This window comes from Ammospiza caudacuta, chromosome 14, assembly GCF_027887145.1.
Source record: "Ammospiza caudacuta isolate bAmmCau1 chromosome 14, bAmmCau1.pri, whole genome shotgun sequence".
Classification (NCBI taxonomy): Eukaryota; Metazoa; Chordata; class Aves; order Passeriformes; family Passerellidae; genus Ammospiza; species Ammospiza caudacuta.
In genome coordinates this window covers 15,989,719-16,012,574 of record NC_080606.1, presented here as the reverse complement: position 1 = coordinate 16,012,574, position 22,856 = coordinate 15,989,719, and the positions used below count along the sequence as shown (strand labels likewise).

The following is a 22,856-nucleotide window of genomic DNA, read 5'->3' as shown; positions in this document are numbered from 1 at the left end:
TTCAGTTACACTTCTGCACCGCTTCTTCCTAATGCAGAGCTCGATACGGACATTGGTTGATAACAGCAAACAAAAAAATTCATAAAGAATATCATTGTCTTATCATGCAATGTAGTAGGCATCCTGTGGCACTATTCTCTTACCCAAGTATTTACAGTACTGCTGAGTACCTTAAATTCACCAGGGTTTGTCTGCCTGCCTCTGTCAGGCACCCAGCAGTGGCCAGGCTGAGCTCCTGTCACACGTGAGTCTCGATGAAGGAGTGTGTGTGTGTCAGCATTGGGGCTGAGCTTGCCAGTTCAGAGGCTCCGTTTTGAGACTTCCCAGCAGCACTGTACTCACAAATGTCCAGGAAAAACTCATAGTTCTTTAATTTCCAATCTTTGAACTTCTTGGATGTTAAGTTGGGATCGTCCAGAAGGCTGTTGATAACTGTGAGGTCCCCTTCCTTTGCCTGGCAAATTCCAGAAAGACAGAGGAGAGGTCAAAATGAAATTCTGTATTCCAGCACTTTATTTCTTCTTTAATGCCAAGTGCCAGGAAAACTACTATGGAAACTTTAATATTTACCTAAATTCAGGAAGTATTACAGCATAAACTGTTTGACAGCTCAGTCTGTGCCACATGCTACAATTTGCCCACACAGAGTGCCAAATAATCTCCTTTTTTTTCCTTAAGATGGAACATACTTGCTTTGAAGGATTTTTAGTTTCTTTGAAACTTAATTTTAAAGCTACAAAAAAAAAGCATTAACAATAGAAACGTAAAAGATTAAAGACAGAGAGTGACATTAAGGACAAGGGGCGATGGCTTCCCACTGCCAGAGGGCAGGGTTAGCTGGGATATTGGGAAGGAATTCCTGGCTGTGAGGGTGGGGAGGCCCTGGCACAGGGGCCCAGAGAAGCTGTGGCTGCCCCTGGATCCCTGGATGTGTCCAAGGCCAGGCTGGACAGAGCTTGGAGCAACTTGGGATTGCAGAAGGTGTCCCTGCCCATGGCAGGGGATGGAATTGGATGGGCTTTAAGGTCCCTTCAACCCACCAGCATTCTCTGATGGACAATTAGACTTTTCCAGTTTATATTCCTTGCATACAGATCAGGGATGAAGCCACACAAAATCAGGATAAAGCCTTACTTTTAAAGTGCTCTTGAGGACTCGGATGTGGTGCAGCTTTTCGTTGATCACTGGGTCATTGCATCGCTTCACGAAGGACTTGCGGAACTCCTGCTTGGTGGAGGGACGCTGCTCTCCGAAAGCTGACAGACTGGCTTCTTCCAGAGTTCTGTAGAGCTCTTGCAGACCATCTGTGATATCTTCAATTTCTTTTACGCTTTCTGAAAGGAAACAAAGAACCCTAACAACAAACCTGATCATTCAGATGAAGTCTCTAAAATCAGCAATACTGCAATTCAGTACTATCTTAACCTCTTACTCAGTTCTGCAGTGTTAATTTTGGTGAGACAAGAACATCATCCCAAAGCTCAATTTTTAGCACTAGATCTTGGCATTTCAAGTACAAACTCCTGTGTTTGCCAACATCCAGCAGTTCAACCACAAAATCCTTGCTGAGAACAGTGGCAATACTGCTCTGGATTTTGAAGTGGAGCAGAACATCTCCCAGAGCTTACCTTCTGCACAGAAACTATTGTGCCTTCTAAGAGGAACCTTCTCATCCAGGCTGTCGTCGGTGTCCTCAATGGATTTCACGCGTCCCTTCCCGCGCACGTCTCTGTTCCGGGGCAGGCTTTGGCTGCGCGGTTTCTGGGGCCGCCCGTGGGAGCTGTGTCCCCTGGGACACTCCACCAGAGGAAAAGGCCCATCCTGCTCAAAGTTGTGGCGCCTCTGCACGGGCAGCGTGGCTTGTCTCCGTCTGTCCGGTGACATTCCGGGCCGGCCGCTCGCGTACTCTGCCTCCGGAGGGACGGTCTGGAGGAAATGGAGCCCTGAGCTGGTGAGGGGGGTCTCGATCAGGTCCTGCCACGAGCGCCGTTCTCGGTAGGGAGGCCGGCACCCCGAGGAGTGCGTGCTGCCCGCCGCCTCCGGCCGCGAGTCCTCGGCCGAGGAATGGGAGTACGTGGATTCGCTGGAAAAGTGTCGGCCTTGCTTGGCTTCGGGGAATGGGCTTGAGGAATTCACCTGGAAAGACACAAAAACACCTGCCCATGAGATGGTGTTTTGAACAGAAGTGACTGCAGTGTAAAACACTCTGTGATATCTAGTAATCAGATGGACTCATGGGTTGGATTGGTCATAACATGAACCACTGTAAACAGAAGAGAATTAGCAGTGACAACTTTTATACAAGTGCTCTTTGAACCACTCCCTATTCTTGTTTTGCACATTCTCTGCCCACAAGCAACTCCTGATGGAAAGCAAAGTGTAACACTGGTGCAGATTTCCTGAAGACCCATCCAGCTTACACTCAGTGCAGCTGAGGACAGTGGAAGTCTCCAAAAGAAACCATAATTGGATTTCCTTTCTTTTTTTTGTTTTAGGGGCCAAACAGAAAAAAAAAAACCAAAAACCAAACCCAAACAACAAAAACTTCAGCACCCAGGAAGATTTTTGGCTGGGGGACTGTTGAACTTGTGAAACTATTTGAATGAATTCTCTGGGTCTGTGTATAAATTTCATTCAAAACAAAGAGAAAGGCAAAAATGTGGAAAAACAGAAAGGGAGGGGCTTAACCTGTATCCCAGTTGATAAAACAGCATCACATGGGTGAAAATCAGTCTGAGCTTCACCCATGTGATGCTGTTGTCTCAGTCACTCTTTCTTTGGTTCTGGCTGTGTGAGGATCATGTCATTCACGCTGAAGAAAAATCTGAAAGAAAAATAGAGAACAGTCCTATCTGTGCTTGGAATCATAGAACAATTATCATAATTGCCTGTGTTTTGTCTAATAGAAATGTTCTGTTTGTAATATTGTCATCACCATGGTATTGTACACAATCTTGTAAAAAAATCCCTGTCCTAGAAAGATTTGTTCTTCAAAAAAGAAGTAAAACATGATTACTGGGTGAATGTGAGCTGATCTTAATCTATAGCATCCAGTATCCAATATTCATAATTGAAAACCAGTCTCAGTTAATACAAACTATCCCATCCATCACATTCTTTTCACATTCTGCAGTGAAAGTAAAATTTGAATATTCTGTTTCTGTTGTGATGCGAAGTTTCACCAATCCTATAAAAAAAGGTTATATTTCCAGTCTGGTGAGAGATGTGTGTCAGGAAACATTTACCTCTCCTTCCTTCCTAACTGATTTGCTAAGGAAAAATCCAGGTCTTGGCTCACAAGGAGCAGCAGTAATTTCATTTTAACAACACATCCGTCTTTGTTTCGCCACCTTTGCGGTGTTTAAATATCCGGGACAAGGGAGGAGCAAGCCCAGGCCCAGGGCTGTTTTTGGTGGCCCTGGCACATGCAGGGGTGTCACTCACTGAGGGGGTGCGGTGGTAGCTGTCACACAGCGTGGAGGAGCCCTCCTGCTTCAGCGTCAGCGAGCCCTCGATGTCGTCCTGGTCGCTCTCGCTCCAGTAATCTGCTGACAAAGCATTCCAGCTCTCACTCGGGTGCTTTTCCACCACAAAACAGATCCCACATTTCAGCAACATCCTTCTAAGGGCAAGGTAAAGTTTCCCAGTCACTGCAGGGCTTGGCAGCCGCTCAGGAAGGGGCTGGTGGGAAGGTCTGGCCCCTCAAACAGGGAAGCTCTGAATGATTTAGGAAAGGGTTACAGAAGGCAGCTCAGGCACCTGACTCCCACTGCACATAAAAACCAACTTCTGCTCCCAGACTTTCACACAGAAGCCTCATTCCAGATGCTGAAGTAGAGCCAAGCCTGAGCACTTCATTTAATTGGGCATAACAGGTTCCACTGTGGGTGATGGGGAGAGGACAAGGCTGGCACCCGAGCTCAGGAGGTGCAAACAAATATTGCTGAAGCACACATTGCCCCAAGTCTCTGCCATGTTTTATGGGGATGAACATCCCTGAGGGCTGGGATCTGGGAGATCACACCTCACCCTGAACCCCGCATTCTCTTTACTGCCAATTTTAAATATTTCCTAAAACTACTGCCAAGGATTTTATTTTCTTTGGTGGTGGCACCAATAAATGTAGTTCGAGGAAATGTATTCTTATCAAAATTGATATTTAGAATGATATGGCCATATGTTGATAAAGTCAGTTATGAACTCTCCAGCTTTAGTGAAATACTGAACAGATTTGTCCTGTCTGCTCTCTTCTCCTGATTATAACCACTGAAGCATTACCTTCATCTGGGTGAATATCCTTGTCATCAGGTGTGTAACCAATTGCTGCGAGACCCAAACGATTCATCCATCTAACAGAACAATAAAAATGAGGAAGAGAGGTATTTAAAAGGAAAGTCTCATGTAAATCTGAAGGCATCCACATCCTTAATATCTGGAAAAGTTGGACACAACACCTAAACAAAAAGGCTGTTAAACCCATGATTCAGATTTGCCGTGTGTTTGATAAGTGGGAATAAAGGATTTTTCACATTTATTCTGATTGATATTTATTTCAAGAACTTGCCTGAATTGCCAAAAGACTATAAAATAAAATAGACTTATGATAATTATTGTCTGAAAGCCTGTGTTGGGAAATTAAAGTTGTATTAAACTTGTATCCTCAGAAAGCTAAAACAGCCTATGGCAGTTTGGTTATTTGCTAGTCTGGATTCACAATGCTGGTGATATAAACACTTAGTGTTGTTGAGCTGTGATATCAACATTATTTTCCCTTATTTTGTTTAATACAGACTTTTGGGTTTCTAAAGTCTTGGTAAACTGCAAGTGCTTCAATATTTGCATTTCACATTGGATGTGTGAAATTGGTTTCTTTCTTTGTCCTCAAATTATTTAGTTTGATAGAAAAGAAGATTCTTTACTTCCTTAGGGAAATATTATAGCTAATCTTGGGGAAAGTACCTTTTGAGTTTTCTTTATGTAAGATTACTAGATGTTTACACAATATATAATTAAAAAACTAGGAGGAAAAGGAAATTAACACACAGAGGGAAAAGTCACTTCTTAATGTTCAGCAAATGGAAAATAAAGAATTATCTTATTTTCATCAACAAGGAGATATAACCAAAGAAAAAAGCCCTAATTGTGACATCTATAATGCCTGGGATGTTTTGAACCATTCCCTTCCTTGGTGACTAAATTCTTAATTATCTAATTAATTTCCCAGAAAATTGATGTGAGAGTTTATCTAGAAGCAGCTCTTTTTCCTTTTCGAACATTTGCAACATCAAATTTGTTAATAATTATCTTCTTGGTTAATGAATATTATAATGACAAAGCCATCTTTCACAGGCCTCAAGTCAGACATTAGTGAACAGTACATGCAAAATCAAAAGGACGAGTTGTTTTGCAGATCAAAACAAGAAAACTCTTCAGCGTCATTCTTTCCCACTTGTACTAGAGGAGAAAAAAAAGCTTTTAAGGACGTGAGTGTGACTGTTATTGTCCAGGAGAGGGGTGTGTGGGAGATGGGAGGCGCAGCAAGGAGGCAGAAAGCGAAGGGAGAGTGAACTGTGCACTAAAAATAGCTCAGAGTCGAGCACGTATTGATCCCCTGCTCGCAGCAATGATCCTCATCTCTGCCATTGGTACAGCCCCGGCTCACAGAGGCTCTGCCTGGATCTCATGGCTTTCCCAAGCAGCCAAAGGGGACCACAACATTCACTTCTTACAGGGAATTCTGAGAGAGTTTAATTTACTTGCAGAACTATGAAAATAAAGAACTGTACAATCATACTGCTTTGCCTCTCAGTATTAAGGCAGAAGTCAGCAAATTGGTGATGAAAATGGAAATGATGATTAGTTTTCCCAAATACCAAATGCAGGCTTAGCACTGCTGACAGCCCTTGTTTGCATCAGCACATCAATAACTCATCTTTATCATGAGGGAAGTACATTTAAAATGGATTAACAGATTTCCAGAAGAGCTTTAGCACAGTGGTCTCCAGCATCATTTCCCTCAGCTCATGGTGCCTGCATTGCCTGGGGTTTGCTCCCTTGCAGGGCAGATCCTTCACTGCAGGACTGGCAGTGACATCACTCCTTTATCAGCATTTCTATTCACCAGTTTTTCATCATTTGTTCCTGAATTTCTGAACTCATTAGCACTGGAGCAAAATAGCTTCAGTCATACTTTACCATATGCCTTTGGTAATTAAGCAGGATGGCTCAGTGCCTTCAACTGAGGTTCTGCTTAAGCACCAATGATAAATTAGGACTAATTACCATTTTCCAAGTTAAAACAGACACAGCCATTTGTGTGGTCAGTGTATGGAAATTTATATCGTCTTAAATTTCTTGCTGAATTTCTTTTGCTCATTGTTAATTTTAGGGTGCCAGATGTTGGAAGCAAACACAGACACCAGTTGAAGTGTTAGGATTAACCTCCCAGAGCCAGGGATGCTCTGAGGATACCCAGAGCATCAGTTTTATGCACATGGCCTCAATGGCCAAATCTGGAATTAGCTGAAGTTAATCTTCCTTCTCTAAGGCTGCTCAGGCTTTTCTCTTCCAAAGGCCAAAATCATCCCCACCAAAGTTACAAGGACTTTCTTACCTCATTTACCACAATTCAGAGTCAGCTCCTGGCCAAGCCCACATAAAAGGTTATCTGATGACATTCAGTGGCTTATCATGGTAAAATCTCTTCTGGTAAAAGAACTAGAATCTCCATTTTAGGTTTTGTGTTTTTAAGAAAAGCATGAGTGAATGTTTTTGAGGTTAATCAGGAGATATACAAGTGGTGAGATTACAGCTCATTTTCTAACAGTTAATTTTTTTTTCCCAAGGAAATGCAAGCTCAGTTCGAAGGAACCCTGCATAAACTTGATGAATTTCCTTGATGAGCAAACCACTTTCATTTCTCAGAAAACTGCAGGTTTTTCAAGGTTATAAAAAGCTCTTTGTGGAGAGCCTGGAAAGGCAGGCAGTTGGTTCTGAACTGTCCCAGGTGCCCTGTGGGCAGAGGCTGGGTTCCAGCTGGCCCTGGAGCTCCTGGCAGAGCTGATTCTGTAGGGATGGAGGATGCACAGCCCGGGGAGGGGCTGGGTGCTCCAGCTGCCAGCACAGCCCAGCGTTGCTGTTGGGGCTCTGGAGCTGTGCCCCACCTGCTCTGGGACTCCCCTGTGGCCACAAGGAGGTCTGGGCACCTTTGGGATCTCAGGTGCACATCCACACCCCAACCCCAGGCTGGGCTCCCTCCCCAAATCCTGCCTTTTTACCTGGAAAACTGCAACAACTCTTTCCTGTTGATAATTAAACAACTTAACCAGGATGTTTCACTGAGTCTAGGCCACCCAACAGAGGATGGGTTTGCATTCTGGATGGGAATTGTGATGACAGAGCAGCACTAAATGTCCCAGGGATCCTCAGCCACAACATTTTACCTCCAGGACTGTACAAATCCCCATAAGCCATAATCACTTACCAAAGCACATTGTAACAACCAAGAAATGGGTTGTTTTTTATTGCCTGTACTCCAGTGAACCAAAGGCAGGGAAAGATGAGCCTCGAGTAAAGTCATCAAAATGCACAAGTAAATTTTGTACTTTGTCTCAATTAAATTCTAAATAAATCAGGCTTGGTTGTAATTAATTCTGATGGTTACAAACAGGCACTGCTGTCATTGCTTTGGGATAAAATAGAGCTGCCTGGTAGTATTTAAGTTAAATTTACTGAGATAATTCTGGTTATTACCCAGGGCCTCTTCTGAGAGTCTGATTGTGCCCCAGGCCTGGGCTGAGTGAAGGCACCAGGGCAGTGAGGAGCTGTCACAGCCTGAGACTGGAGTGAATCATCCCAAAAAACCCCAAATTGTCAGGAACCAGGAGCACATTCAGCCACTGACAGAAACATTGGGAAATGCTAAAGGGGGCCAAGCAGCTGGAAACAATTGCACATTGCTTTGCTCCCCTAACACTGCATTGAAAACCAGAATATGCCACTCCTCAATGTACAAATTAATGAATTTCTCTTTCCTGGCTTTCATAGTTTACTCTGCTGAGCCAGCCCTAGGTCAGTGGGAGGTTCTGGGAGTGAAGACAATTAAAGTTTCCACAGGGGCACCACACTCACCCCCTTGGCTGCTCCTTAATACAAGTCCAGAGTGAAAAAGCACAAATGAAAAAACATAACAGCTTGGACAATATCAGTAGCCATAAATTGGAGAGAACTATTATTTTTTAGTGTTGGAGAGTGAAAACCAAGGGAAGAGGAAAACCTTTTTTCTCTTCCTATAAAAAAGGGGTGAAAAGTTAGAATTTTTAGGTTATGGTTAGAACTGTTCCATAAAACCATGGAGAAGAGGGGGAGAAGAAGTGAGATTCTGTGGCTCAGAAAAGTTTGATTTGCTAATATCCCCACTTACTGCACATACCAGGTGGCTGGTTTTAGAAAAAGCTATTTAATTAAATGAATATGTAAAAAATTACATGTCCTGAAAAGGTGTAAATTCAAGAAAAAGTCCAACTATTTTCATTATTTCTCTCTGTTAATTGTTCCTTTAAAAATTAAGTCTGTGAAATCCTGACACATTAACAGAAAGAATAAATAAAATATACTTCCTATCTTCCTTGCATCTTTTCATCATTAATTCTTGCCCTTGTACACCACTTCAGTTTTGTGTTAGAAATGTTTCAGTGCAGAAATATTTTTTTTCATTTTGAGATTGCATCTACATTAGAGATTATTTGGTTAAAAGGAAAAACTAGCACTAAGTGGAAGTTAAATTTCACTTAAATCAAGTTATCTTTAAATCTATTAGAGATTCCCTTGAACCATTTATTTCATACATAGAATTTATTCAGTGCAGTTTACATTTAATTTCTGATCAAAAGCTTTGTATTATGTGTTTTCCATCACCGGGATAATCAGATTACAGAATTCACAGTAAAATTCTTTGCAATTCACAATTAGATTTAAAAATTGATTTTGTACTTGTTATGTGGACTTCTTTGCCCAGTCTTTCTTACTGAACACCTGAAAAATCAATGCATTTCCCATTTGCCTTCCTAAGGTACATTATTTTCCCTATTTTCAATGCTTATGCAGGTAATACATTGATTTAAGAGAATAAAGGCTGCTGTAACAGGGGTAGCTGAGATGATGCCTTGATTTTCCTCCACACAAAAGGAGCCCCAAAGCATCTCCTGGTGAAATGTGACCCTGAGCAGCTCCTGCTCCGTGAGCTCATCTCTGCTGTGCCTCAGCCCCAGCAGCTCTGCCTCTGCTGCTGGATTTGTCACTCTTGCTGGGATTTGTTAGGCAAAATCATTCATGGGATAAACTGGGAGTACTCTCTGATTTGACAATTTGACATGACTGTTGATCTTGTTTCATGCATTGTCTTCTTAGATTTGTCAGGCTGGAAAAATAGGAAAAAAGCCTGAGACAGCTTAAGAATTGACAAGTGAACCAATCTGTGCCCTCTTTGCATGTGCATCTGCTTCATGCACTTAATGGGATTTTTTTTCTATTTTTAATTTTTTTAACTTGACTCTGTCAAACAAATGCACAATTATGTCTCTGTACTCAGAAGTCTGGTTTGGTGTGGGTGGTTTGTTTTTGTTTTTTTTGTTTTCCCCAGTGGGTAATAGACAAAAGAAATTCACTGCTTTGTAGCAAATAAATTACCTTTCTGGTACCAGCATTTACTGTACAAATACAGTTGTGTATCACAGAGAGTAAAAGCACACAATAACTGATAGGATATTTGATCCAGAACCAATAATAAACCCTAAAGAAATCACCAAAACAGTCACAAAACCTCACTCAACTGGAACTTCTCTTTACTCACTCAAACTTTTGCCCCAGCTTTCACCAAATGTTTGGCCCAAAGGAAAGCTCTGGAGAAAGAAAGCTTTGTTTACAAGCAAGAAAACTGAGTTTAGCATGACATAAACTATGGGTGGGGTTTAGGGTGAATTTTTAAAAGAAATTGGGTGACTTACTTGTGAAATTTTGTAATCTGCTTCTACATAGTTTTTAAAAACTCAGCTCAAATAGACCAAATAATGCTGTTAAATGTCTGTTAAATATAATTCATTATGATGAAATTTCTTATTTCTATGACTTATTTCAGATTTGGCAGAGTTAACACTGTATATCCAGCATAAGGTCACAATAGGACTGTGACACTGCCTTCAGCTCAGAGGTGCAGGGCTGGAATCACCAAATCTGCTCTGTGAAATGCAGCTGAACTGCTTGGATCCCAGAAGAACCTTATCAATTCCCACTGGCACTATTTGCAGCAGAATTTGATGAAGTGAATTTTGTAATTGAAGCTGGTGCAGAAAGCCAGGGCAGCCCCTGCCTCCTGCAGGAGGGATGAATCCCCCAGCCCAGATTTGGGAGTGCTGGAAAATCACAACGGGGCACTGCAAACTCCATCAGCCACTGGGGCTGGGGCTGGCTGAGGGGCAAATGGAACTCCACAAGTCTGGGGTAAATAGTTCATTAATTTTAAAAAGGAGGAGCCAGGTGACTTGCCCAGGAAATGAGGTTTGGAACGTTCCAGCTCAGTGCTGGGAATTCCTGGTGCAGTATTTTGCCTAGAAAATGATATTTGGAATGTTCCAGCTCAGTGCTGGGAATTCCTGGTGCAGTATTTTGCCCCTGTGCTCTCCCATGAACATCATGGTTTCACCCAGTCCTTGGGGCCTGCAGCTAATTCTGATCAGAAAATTGTTTTACTTGTGCTGCACTTTGGAGCTCTTATGTGAGAACAATAAATTAGAGGGCTGGTGTGGCCTCGGGCACAGATTTGAAACATGCTTATGGGAACATAAAAGGAAGAAAGGCAAACCTGCTCTTTATGATTATTTACAGCACCACTGGGAAGCTCCATTCCAGGGATTTCTCTTTGAAAAGCACCTTTCATGTTCTGCAGAATTATCTCCTGACTTCTCAGCAGGTGAGGGGCTGAGAGTAAGAGCTGTGTAACACTTACTCAGCTTTATTTGATAAAGAGCTGGTGAATCAGCCAGACAGATCTGACAATCTCCTGCTCACTTCTCCAGTTTAAGGGGGAAAGTGTCTAATAGCTGAAACTTTAAGTTGCCAAAAGCTTTACTTGGGTGCCAGTTTATATAAAGTGAAGTCTACGTGCATTGAAACTGGAAAAGATGTGTTAACCCTGGCTCAGCATCTGATTTGGCCAAGACCTGTCAAAGAGACCAACATGCCTGAAATTTAAGGGAGAAAACTGAATTACCTTTAGTAATAAACAGGATGATTTAGGGAAAGTCTTGAGTAACTCACTTGGTTATACTCCATATGTAAAAGTAGATAGGAGTCACCATAAAATTTGCTTGGTTCAGAATACTTCAATTTTCACACAATTATTTTTCAAGATAAATATTGTGCTATAGTCTTTCAGGTCTTGGAAAATATAGGAGTGATCGCTATAAAAATTAATCATCATTCTGTTTGAGTAGCAACTATTTGTTATATTTCTTGAATGAACACCAAAGATTTATGGGAGTTATTAAAATTGCAAAGTTAACCCAGTTATTCAAATCAAAAGTGATCAAATTATTCAGCCTAAAATAGAAACTTTAAAAAATTTAATATTTGGAGTCCAGGATGAGATTGCAAATGCACTGCCCTGCCTTTCAATGGCATGTAAGTTTTAAATAAAGTTGATATTGTAAAACAGCCCAATATTAAATTCAATGCTAATTAAAGCCATAAACAGGTTATGTGTGGTGTGGTAGGAGATGAAGCACTTCTGGGAAATAAGGCCTTTAACAAGCTTGGAGTAGCAAGCTAGAGATGAGCTCATCAAGTTCATTATTAATTCATTTCTAAGAACACGGCTCTGCCCGTGTAAGAGCTGACAAACAGCACAAGTGTGAATCCTGCAAACCTGAGTAACACAGCAGGCAAAACTCAGCCCCAGCTCAGTGCCTGGGTCTGCCACAGAATAATCCAGCCCCACCCACGGGGGTCCAGCTCTTCCTTCAGCAATGTGGGGGTAAAGGCACAGGAAAATATTCCAGAGTGGAAAAAAATTAATAAATAGTGAATCTGGGGTGAGAAACTCTAAAAAGAGCTGTTAAAATAAAAGTGGTTGAAGAAAGGATAAAATTCCCATCATAGTGAATGAGGAATTTTCCTCTCCCTGCCAGGATCCTTCACTTTTCAGCATGAGGGATCTCCCCTTCCATCAGCAGGGAAAATCCACCTAAATTCTGTGCTGCAAACAGGAGTGAGAGATACCATGTAAAATATTTGCTCTATTTCCTCACATTATCGGGCTAGCAATTTGCTGGGAAGAGAGAGATTTGTGGAATCAGTATTTTAAGCACATTTTTCATCTATGAATCTTGTTCCTCATTTCAAATTTCACCCAGGAGCTCTGGGAGAAGGAATTCCAGGAAAGCTGTAAGAGCTGCAGGGTGCCCAGGGATGTCAGAGGGTGGGGAGTGAATCCCAATTGCTCTGCAGGGACAGAATTGCTGAAGGGAAAATACTGCACAAAACACTTCAAGTAGAAGCTCACCCTTTGTCTTCTTCCCAAAAATTCAGGGAAAAGGCTCTTGTAAATTCCAAAGTCAATGATGTTTAGGATAGTGTGGTATGGAAGGACACGCTGGCACCTTCCCAGCTGCTCCTGTGCTCCAAGGCCTCATTGCAGCTTCCTGGGCTCCCCATGGAAAAATCAATGGATGTTGTAAAAGCAGCTCATTGAATGTGTGTCAAGACTTCCTGCTTTTCCTTGAGAACATTTTATGTATAATTTATAGATATGATCAATGGCACTTCAACAAACGAGAGCTACCCCAGCAGCTGAAATCAAGGGAGACCAGGCAGGGCTAAACCAGCAAAACATCCTCACTTCAACAAACCTGAACCACCCCACAGAACTGAGCAATGGAACATTAACAACCTTCAAAAAATATTTGTCAGCAAACTTAAACCCTGAATGTATCCCACTGCTGATAAGTGAGGCTCACCCCCCTCCTCAGTGCAGGATGAACAGCTCTCCACATTTCACCCCAGCCAGGCTCACAGCCCAACATACCTGAAGAGCCATGTAAGCCACAGAATATAAATGTTAATTCAACAATGGTTTTTAGGCCTTAATATCCCAAAGGAAAAACCCCATCCATATTTGTCTTCCCAAGCTGGCAAACATTAAGAACAACTGTAAGTGAGAACATCTCAAAGTTTCAGTTATCTGTGCCAGGAAAGATTTCAGACTTCCCAGGATGTGACCTTGTCCCAGGTGTCCTTGTGCTTTCCACCTCAGCTGGGAATAAACAAATTTCTGAGGTAACAGGAGGAGGGAGGACATCTGACCCTGCCTTTTGGGATCTAAGGCCCTGTCCCACCTTCACCCCTGAATCACAAAGGAGAAGCACGGAGCAATTTGGGCTGGAAGAGCTCCCAGGAGGTGCCTGTTCCCACAGCCACCCCCAGCAGGGCCAGCTTTAATGTTGGATCAGGCTGTCCAGAGCCTTGTCCAGTCAGAAGTTTGGAATGTCCCCCCAGCACATCCAAGGACATCTAGAACTCACTACAACACCAAAAATGGAATTTTGCTTGCCTCTGCTCTGTGTTGGGACAGTGGTGTGGTGAATAAAATTAGTTAATGCTGATTTTCTGTGTTGTTGGGGTGTGTTCTTGGCATTATGAGGGGAATATATATATGTATATATACATATACATGTATATACACACACCCCCCACCACCTGGGTGTTCTCTGTACAAGCTTTGGTGTAGGTGCACTGTTTAATAAACCAGAAACACTGATCCCACTGAGACTTCCAGCCTTCACCCACAAAACTGCACAAGGGTGATGAACCTTAAGTCCATCAATAAGAGAAAAATTTCTACTTAACACAGATGAGACCAACACAAGTAACTTTCCTCTGCAGAACTGAGACATGTCGTGGCAGGAAATGTCAGCAAATTGAGCCACAGAATGCAATGTATGTACTGAAATTAATGGAAAATGAATTCCTGAGAACACCATGAGCCAGCATTCCATCAGGCTCCAGGAGGATATTCCTGTGTCAGATGAAATATTGAAGCAGCAGGATAAAGAACATCCCACAACAAAGGGGACACACAACTCACCTGTTCATCTCCTCAAGGCAGTCGGTTGCAAAGTAGAAGCTCTTTATTTTGGGGTGACATGCTTTGAAGGCACTATAAAAAAGAGCACAAAGAATAAAAAACGCCTTTTCTTTCAAACATCTTGTCTACAAATTCACCAGACTGTCCTGCTCTATGATTCTTCAGGTTTCACAGGCATTTGTCATCTTCAGTCTGAATTTTGCTGCCTAACTTTATCAATGGATTCCCCCCAGTCTGATTTCATCTACATTTGTGAGCCTCATACTTTACAAAAATTTCAAAAGCACTTGAATGACTTAAAAATATAAATCCTTTTGATAACCACTGATGTTCTATGTCTAAAATCTCCTTGGGTTAATTTGAAAGTCTTATTGAGTATATTCAAGTACATCTTAGTTGTATTCCAAAGATCAACTAAAGGAATAAATGTTTGATCCCCCCCACCTCTTCTCATGTATTTGATGACAGTTTTATGTTCTACAAAAAGAAAGGCAGAGGGCTGCCAAGTTGAGCTAGAAATCACTGGAATTATAGATAATAATCAGATGGCATAGGTGATTATAGTTCACATAAATGCTTTTTATTAATGCTTTTATGTGGTCCAATCCCTGAGATCTCGCTCAGCTGAGCAGTTGAAAACTGCTAAGAACAACAATCACAGTTTTTATAATTTTTTGTGAGGGTATAATGAAAAGGGGTTTTGCTATCAAGGAAACCAGAAGGTCCCAGCATTAAAGACTATTAATTTGATTAGCTGGCAAATGCTAAAAAAATGCCACACTATCATTCATAACATTTATGTTAAAATACTGACATTTATATGGTAATTACCAGATGTAAGAATTAGATTAGGAATCATTACACGTGGAATTATGAAGAACCTGTGATGCAATGTTTCCACTATTAATGGCTGAAATGCAAATGAGTGTTTTATTAATTACTATGACTTATTGCAGTTTTCAAAGACAAGATGAAAGCTGAAGAAGCTTCACCTGGGTAGAGTGATTTTTTAATATATATAATTAATACAAATGCATCCAGCAACAGCTTTCCTAACAAAAGCCCTACAGCAGAATTCTGTATTTCTGTGCAGTTTCCTTTTTCATGAGATTAGGGATATCAGAGGCGACGTTATCTTTGCACAGAGGGTTATCATTAAATATTAAATTCCACAAAAGGAGGCTGTGGAGGTATTTAAGCATTGTTTTGGGATCTGGACAGTGATAATTTCCACTGCAGAGCCTCACTGCCCTGGCTGCTGGTGCTTGTAAATAAAAGCAGTGAGTGGCTGTGAATCCCCACACAGGGATCCCTGGTGCCCACTAGATGGCACAGGCTTGTTAATTATCTCTCTTCTGATCATTACATAAATGCAGTTTTATGTATGCTCTGATCAAATTTATGCTTTCTTTTAACTGATTGGTATGATATGGTTTTAGTGTCAAGAATTCTTATCATTCTTAGTCTTCTTTTTAATCCCTCTATGTCAACTGAGTACCAGCAACTCCCACTGGTTCTCTGCAAACAGCTGTGGGTGACAAAGGTGGAACAGTTTTGTGTGTCTGAATCAGAGCAGTACATGGCACATCTTTAATTACACAGAGATGAGCAAACACTGTACCTTCAACAGAAATTCCTTACACTACTACATTTTTGATGCTGAAAATAGAAAATCATGACTAAATAAACATTCCTGCGTCGTTCTGCTGTTGGTCTGAACTCTCTGCAGCATCTGCACCTTGTCCTGCTCCACTTGCCCAACCATCTCCAGTGGGATTGGCTCAGATTGGAGAGGATTAGGTGCTGGATCTAAAGATCCTAATCCTCTTGGCTAATCCTGAGACAATATCACATGATGGAGTTTCTGCTTGTAAATAGGATTATTTTCCTAGACAGGAAATTTAAACACATACAGGCATTTAAATGCCAGTATTGGGGTTTCAGTGTTAATGGGTGGAAGTTAGTGTGATAAACAGAGTGTAATTTGGCTCCTCTGTGCTCCTGTAATGTGATAAAATCTATGATTAGTGGATCATTTTCGAGTGGAAGGTGGCCCTGCCCACTGTAGGGGTGGAATGGGATGATCTTTAAGGTCCCTTTCAACCCAAACAAGGCTGTGATCCTGTGATTATTGGAATATTTTACATCTTGCAGGACCCTGCCTCAGTTAAGGCACAGAGAGGTGAAATCAGGAGTGTGCAACAGGTCAGGCACTGCCTGCAGGCTCCTGCCTCAGCTGTTACAGAACTTGTGAAGGTGCCAGAAAGAGCAGGAATTTTGTCAGGGTAAATCAGGGAAATGCTGCAGGTCTGGCTGTTTTTGCAAAGAGTTCCCACATGCCAGGTCCCTGGAAACAGCTCTAATTGGTTACTGTGTGAGTGTTCCTTGAGATCTTTCTGTCTGATATTGAGATCCTTTCCTGAGGCAGTGAACATTAAAGCTGCAATCGTGCATTGCACTGTTGCACATCTGCAGGCTGCAGACCAGAGATCTTTATTGCTATGAAGTGGAGATCCCAGTTCTGTGCAAACTTGTGATTTAAATGTGCTGCAGTTCTCTGTGAGGACTGCAAAACAATAAATCCATCTTCATCTCCCAGCAGTGTCACTAAGATTATTATTAGGGAAGTGTTTAGATACATTTCTAGCATTAGGAACTGCAGTCTCCAGGGGAACAATTTGAGATGTATAAATGGGAATAATTTAGAGGAATTATATCTATATATTTACATTTGGCTTGGTTTGGAGGGCCCAGACTGGCTGCAGTAATCAAGATGTGGGGTAGGGAGTGCCAGTTAAAGAATAATCCCTCTCCATCCATTGGCTGCACTCCAGTTCACACAACCCAGAAGTTTCTTCCCACTGGTGGCCCAAGGGGGCTTTGCTGTCTGCAGACTGTCAAATTCTTTTCAGAAATAATAAAATTATGAAACTGCAGCAACATTTAAGCTGTACCTTCCTGTCTGCCTGTACTACAATGACATTTGTAAAGAGCTCTGACTGCACACTTCCAACATGAAGTGCCAACACTGTGACATATCCTTGATAAATTTAAGACCCAAATTTGCATTAACTAGGCAATGAAAATTTTCACTAGGTGGAAATTGCTGAAGGTTCAGGCAAGGCACCAGTTGATAAGGATTAATTACACCTGTGGCTCAATTAATCTTTATACTTGGGGATCAGCATCATCATGGGGCATTATAATTATCAGTATCTGTGAAAATAAAACGATATTCCTGTCATGCCGCGGCACACAAACTCAAATAACTATAATTTCTCCTACTCTGTGATCACTTTTAATCAGGAGGATGCAGGTGTTGCCTGAAAGCAGTGGGAAGGTTTTCAGTGGCAGTGCAGAGAGGCTCCTTTCACAGGGACAAGGTCACTGCCTGTCCAGCTATAGCCTGGAGAGCTGGAGCAGCCTGAGATAATGCCAGGGCCCCTGAAATAATCAGGGTACCTTCATTAAATGCATTAGTGAGGCACATCATCAAACCATACCAAATAATGCATTCAATTATCTATATTCTTGTGAAAGCTTTCTTGAGGCTGTTCCATCACTGTGGGCCATGGACATCAGGAGCAGAGCTCCCCCTCCAACAGAACAGTGGGAGAGAGAAACCCATTAATTATCCCAGTAAGTCTTCACATCCTTTAGTTTCAAAAGGGTTTGAACATTTCACATCAATAGCTCTGAAAATAGCAGAGATCTGAGGGGAAATCCAAACTGAGGTCCAAAATGTTCCTAGTTCTGCACTGGGGAAAGCTGAGGGAAAACTGACATGGTGGTTTTGGCTTTTCTCTGGGATCAGGCAATGGATGATGCTCACTCCTGGCCTTGAAGGACAACAGAAGAGGACAGGTAAGAGTTTTCCAGGTGTGCTCACAGGGGCTGTGGGTTGGCCCCCACTCCTGCGTGTTGAATATTCTGAATTTCACTGCACTCACTTCCAGGTAAAAGAGTGGCTAAGGTCAGGTGCAGCTCTTGTGATGGGGGAAATACATAAATGGTAGTCCGTGAAGGAAGAAGTCAAACAGAAATTAAGCTCAGGAAAAAAGGGAATATACTATGAACATCTTCATTATACTTTTACCTCTGGACCTGCCCCTTTTTGAGAGGATTCAAAGCCTGGAGGTTCTTAGCTTTCAGTCGTGTGCAAAGTTTCAGTTAATCGGACTTTTCCCTGTGCACACACCCTACAGAAATCCTTCCCTAAGCTGAGTTCTGGGGGATTGTGTTCTCATGCTTTGAGGAAAGCTCTGGAAGCTATTTGTAGCTGTGCACAATGACCTTCTGTTTGATCTTGGTTAATTCACTGAAATCTGTTAAGTGCTTTAGATTCTAAGAAAAGGGTATTATTTTCCCTGTATTTTTGTTCAATATCATTATAAATATCTACTCATGGCTCTGAGGTATTTATAGTGCTCAGCTCATGTTTAATTTCTACAGTGATACCCTCAGCTGAAAGGAGAAATAGAAGTGTAAATTGCACTGTCTTGTACTTCTCTGACACAGTAATAATATCCACAGACAAGAACAGGCAACTGAAGAGGTTTGATTTTCTGATGAGCAGCCTCTATTGTAATTCATACCTTCAATATTTCTATTGTACTGTGCTCACAGTTGTAGGACTTGTTTCCTCAGACCAAAACTGCATTCAATCATTGGGAAAGCAGAGGAAAAACCCAGGATGCTTAGTTAAAAGCAGGAAAGCATTCAGAAGACAAATGCAAATAATTCAGGAGATACCAGCAAAGTACCGCTCTCAAAGCATTGGAATTGTTCTGTTAAACCTGTTGATTGCAATCCCAACATTGTTTGGAGCAGTTTCCAATGAGTGTCTGTTATTAAATATTCTTTAATTGTGCAAAGATTATAATATGCTTTTTAGTGGAGTGGAATGTAACAATAGCAATATGCACATAAGCAATAATGCAGAGTTCATTTTGCATATGGAACCTAAATATTTTAGCAGCTGAGAGCAACACAATATTGGGCATGAAAAGCTTCCCCCATAAAAGAGAAAATTAAGATTATATTCACCATTCCCTGCTATGATATTTGTTATGCTATTTCCTATGGGAAAATACTGCCTTACTGAGCCTGAAAAAGTTTTATCTCTTTACTAAAGTATTCATTGCTTTTTGATTTACTTATTTAGCTTAAGCTGTAACTGGACTATCAGGCAAGATGGCTAAAGAATTATTCAATTCATTTTAATCCAGTAAATGGAATTTGCATTACATTGCATCTTTTATAATGAAGAGAAATACTAAAGCTTAAGTGGATCTATGATGTTATATTTACAGTTTTCAAGGTTTTTTTTCTCTGTAACTTCTTTCTTTGGATTTTGCAAGTGTTCAGTATAGCAAACCTCCAAGAGCAATCCTTTGTGAATATAATTGACACATTACTTACTGTTTTCGTCTGCATTCAATTGCTCTGTCTATCCTGAATTCAGGTAAACTAATGAATCCTTCTGCTTTTTCATCCTATTGAATGAGGAAAAATAAAATGTTGACAATGAATATAGAATTAAAGAAAAGAGAAAAGAGCAGCTGCTGTTTGGGGTTTACACAAAGAACAACTACCCAGTCAAAGGAGGTACTGAATGTATTTTGCACAAACTGTTTTTCCTATGGAATGGATTCAATTCAATGTAAATAACCTCTGTGAGGTAACTAAACTGGTAATTTCTCAGAGGAGGATCAGCCATCCCAAATCCCTTTTGCTTAAGATCACAGGAAACCTTTCAGCCCCAAACACAGCCCCTAAACAGAGGAGAGCTCTCAGATTCTTCCCCATAAATCTGATTTTACAGCTCTTTGGTGGCTGTCTCTCCTGAAAGTCACAGCTGTCACACCCCAGCCCCTGAGGAGCTTCCTTGCTGAGGTCACCTCTGATTAAATGGGGAGGAAATAACCAGGAAATGCATCCTGTCACTTTCTGCTTCTTTTGAAGCAATTCAGGAGGAAAAGCAGAGAGACATTAAATTAACACCAGGCAGGTTTTGAAAGGTGTCAGCAAGGGCACAGTGAGTTATGGCTTGGTTTGAGGCACAGCCTGAGAGCCAGGGGGACACAGACAGTGCCCCTATCTGGCATGGGAAATGTCAAACCCCACAAAATCCCTTCATCACCCACAGCCTGAACCCCTCTTGGGCTACAAAACCCACAAAAACTGAGGGCAATTTTGCTGCTGAACACCTCCTCTGGAGGGAATGGGAGAGGTGGAGTGAAAGCTCAGTAACCAAAGCAGGCTGCAGAGTTCAGCCCAAGCACTGGGGCTGCTGCTCACAAGGGGAAGAGCATCACTGAACCATTTTGGGCTTCTCCTCTCTGTTATTTCCCTACATTTATGCAGATTGCACCAGCATAGGCCCATTGGTTTTCAGGAAAATTTCACCAAGAGCAGCATTTTGCACATGAGAAACTGCAAACTCCAGACTAATTCAGCAAAAAGCAAGAGGAACATTGATATAAAAATAACTTCTGGATAAAGAGATTTACAAATTCAGATTTTCACATCTGCTTCACAGAATGCTTAATTAACACAAATGGTTGCACTTTACACATCCCCCCTTACAAGAGAAACTGGGGAGAGCTGAGTGTGAACATTGTGTTAGTCCAAATAAATCTGTGGAGAAGGATTAACTACAGACATACTCATTTCTTAAAGACTGCCATGAGCATCTGCTATTTTATTAACCTTGAACATGGACTTGGTGACTTTAATAAAGAATTTCAGTGGAAATATTTCCAGCCAGAGCGCCCCAGACCTGGCAATTAATGTGGCAGATCACCTGAGCACGCAGTGAAAATAGACTTTAAAAGAATTATAAAACTTAAGGTTTCATTTTGACTTTCTCCAAGCATGGCCCGTACTTACATTCTGGTTTGTGTACCAGTACAAGGAGGAATCCTTCAGGATGAACCAGTACTTTTTCCATTTCTGGGTGAAATACCCCTTGGCATCCTTTTTCTTCCAGAGCCAGCCCTCACAGTCGCCGTGGCCCAGGTCCTTGCAGGAGATTCGCCTGCGGCTCACGCTGGACAGGGACCCCCCTGGGACAGACACAGGGAACGTTCCAGTTCCAATGCAATGAAAATGTTCATTCTTCAATGAACATAGGAGTTCAAACATGCCCCTCCCAGCCAAACCCTCCCAGACTCACAATGAACAATTTCCAAATTCAGCAGTGCCCTGTGAGTTTGGTTTCCCCATGACCACAATGAAAACTGCCTGCTTTATGCAATTCTTTATTTAATCTCCAGAGGGTTAATTCCTCTAAGGGCTGCATTTTTTTTCTGATTAAGATGGACAGCGCCATTCCAAAGTAAAAATGAATTTATTTAGCCTCAGTCAGGAACTCAGAGTGTGACACAATCTGTACACAGATGCAAACACTACTTATTGCCATATATCTTCCCTTTAGCAGCAGAAGCTTTGTCAAATTATGGGAAATTTTAATCCCAATTTTTATAAACAATAAAAGGAAAGATTGCTCACTTTCATAACAATGCACATGCTTACATGATTTTTATCCTCAAGTGAGCAACAATATGGTAACTTTACAGCATCCTGTTAAAGGCACAGCACCAGGAATAGGGTTATTGTTCTTTTTCTTGGTGTTATTTCAATGAATCCTAATTAAAAAGCTTAGATTGCCTTGTAAATATTAATAAAACCAGGTTTTTAATAAATATGGTTTAATTTATTTTCCTGAAGAAAACTCAGTGGGAAATTCCCTTAATTCCCTTTTTTCTGTGAAAAATCAAGTTTATGATGCTACAAGAATTAAATTTGTCCTACAGCTGTGAAACAGGGTAGAAATTTAGAGAATATAAAACACCATCCTTTGCTCTGCAGTGTTCCACAGGCAAATTCTCATCAATTTGTTCATAGATGCTCTTTGCCTTCTTCCTAAGGAAGAGGAAATTTTTCCACCCACCCAAGAAATACTATACCCATAAAACATTTCTTTTAGTATTCTAATTTGGTATTTTCCTTTATTGCTTACTATCAAATTTAGAAATATTTCAATCAAGTTGAACTTTTGTTACAGATCACTTTTTTATTCTCAGAGAAGGAGCCTCATTTTCTGGTTTCAGAATGTTAACTGGAAGAAGTTACCTTTTGACCATTTCCTGCTTTTTACCCTGAGGGAAGCGTAATGGAATGACTGTAAGGAAAAAAATAAATAAATTATGAAACACCAGTGCAAGTAAGAGCAGTAAGATGTAAGAGCTTTCATTCACTCCCCTCTCCAGGGTTATCACAGCATCAGTGATCACAGAATCTCCCTCCTGTCATTTTCCTCTTACAACTTTCCTCAACATCATGAAGAAAACAACACTCTGCTAAATCTGCAAATTAAAATACCTTTAAAAATATTAATTACAATTGCAATGAAAGCATCAAGGATTCTTTGCATGAAAGCTGTGCAGAGGTTTGAAAACTAAAGATATAAACTCCCATGAAGGAGCTGATGAACTGACTGGTATTTGAAGTTTGCTGCATCAAGGATATAATTATAAAAATATACATTCAAAAAGAAATATTCACCACAAGCATTATACACAAAATCCTGTGCTTAATGACTTGTCTAAGTCACACTTCCCACCACAGAAACAAGTTTTTTGGGTTGGTGGTTGACAGAATAAGTCCCAGGAGAAAAACAAAAATATTCCTTTCATTTTGTGGCAGCATTAAAAAA

The 22,856-nt window shown here is 41.2% G+C and overlaps 1 protein-coding gene across 1 annotated transcript in view; it reads right to left on the bottom strand.

Moving 5' to 3' along the window:
- Positions 1-221: 221 nt before the first annotated feature.
- The window catches only part of LOC131563874 (connector enhancer of kinase suppressor of ras 2-like), a 167,161-nt gene continuing 144,526 nt past the window's right edge, over positions 222-22,856 (bottom strand). Inside the window, exons 17-25 of the mRNA XM_058814063.1 lie at positions 22,274-22,322; positions 21,029-21,204; positions 19,559-19,632; positions 14,138-14,209; positions 4,279-4,349; positions 3,445-3,548; positions 1,629-2,136; positions 1,135-1,334; positions 222-454 (exon numbers count right to left, since the gene is read on the bottom strand). Coding sequence (XP_058670046.1) covers positions 239-454; positions 1,135-1,334; positions 1,629-2,136; positions 3,445-3,548; positions 4,279-4,349; positions 14,138-14,209; positions 19,559-19,632; positions 21,029-21,204; positions 22,274-22,322 — 1,470 coding nt within the window. The 3' untranslated portion in view covers positions 222-238. The remainder of the gene's footprint in view (positions 455-1,134; positions 1,335-1,628; positions 2,137-3,444; positions 3,549-4,278; positions 4,350-14,137; positions 14,210-19,558; positions 19,633-21,028; positions 21,205-22,273; positions 22,323-22,856) is intronic.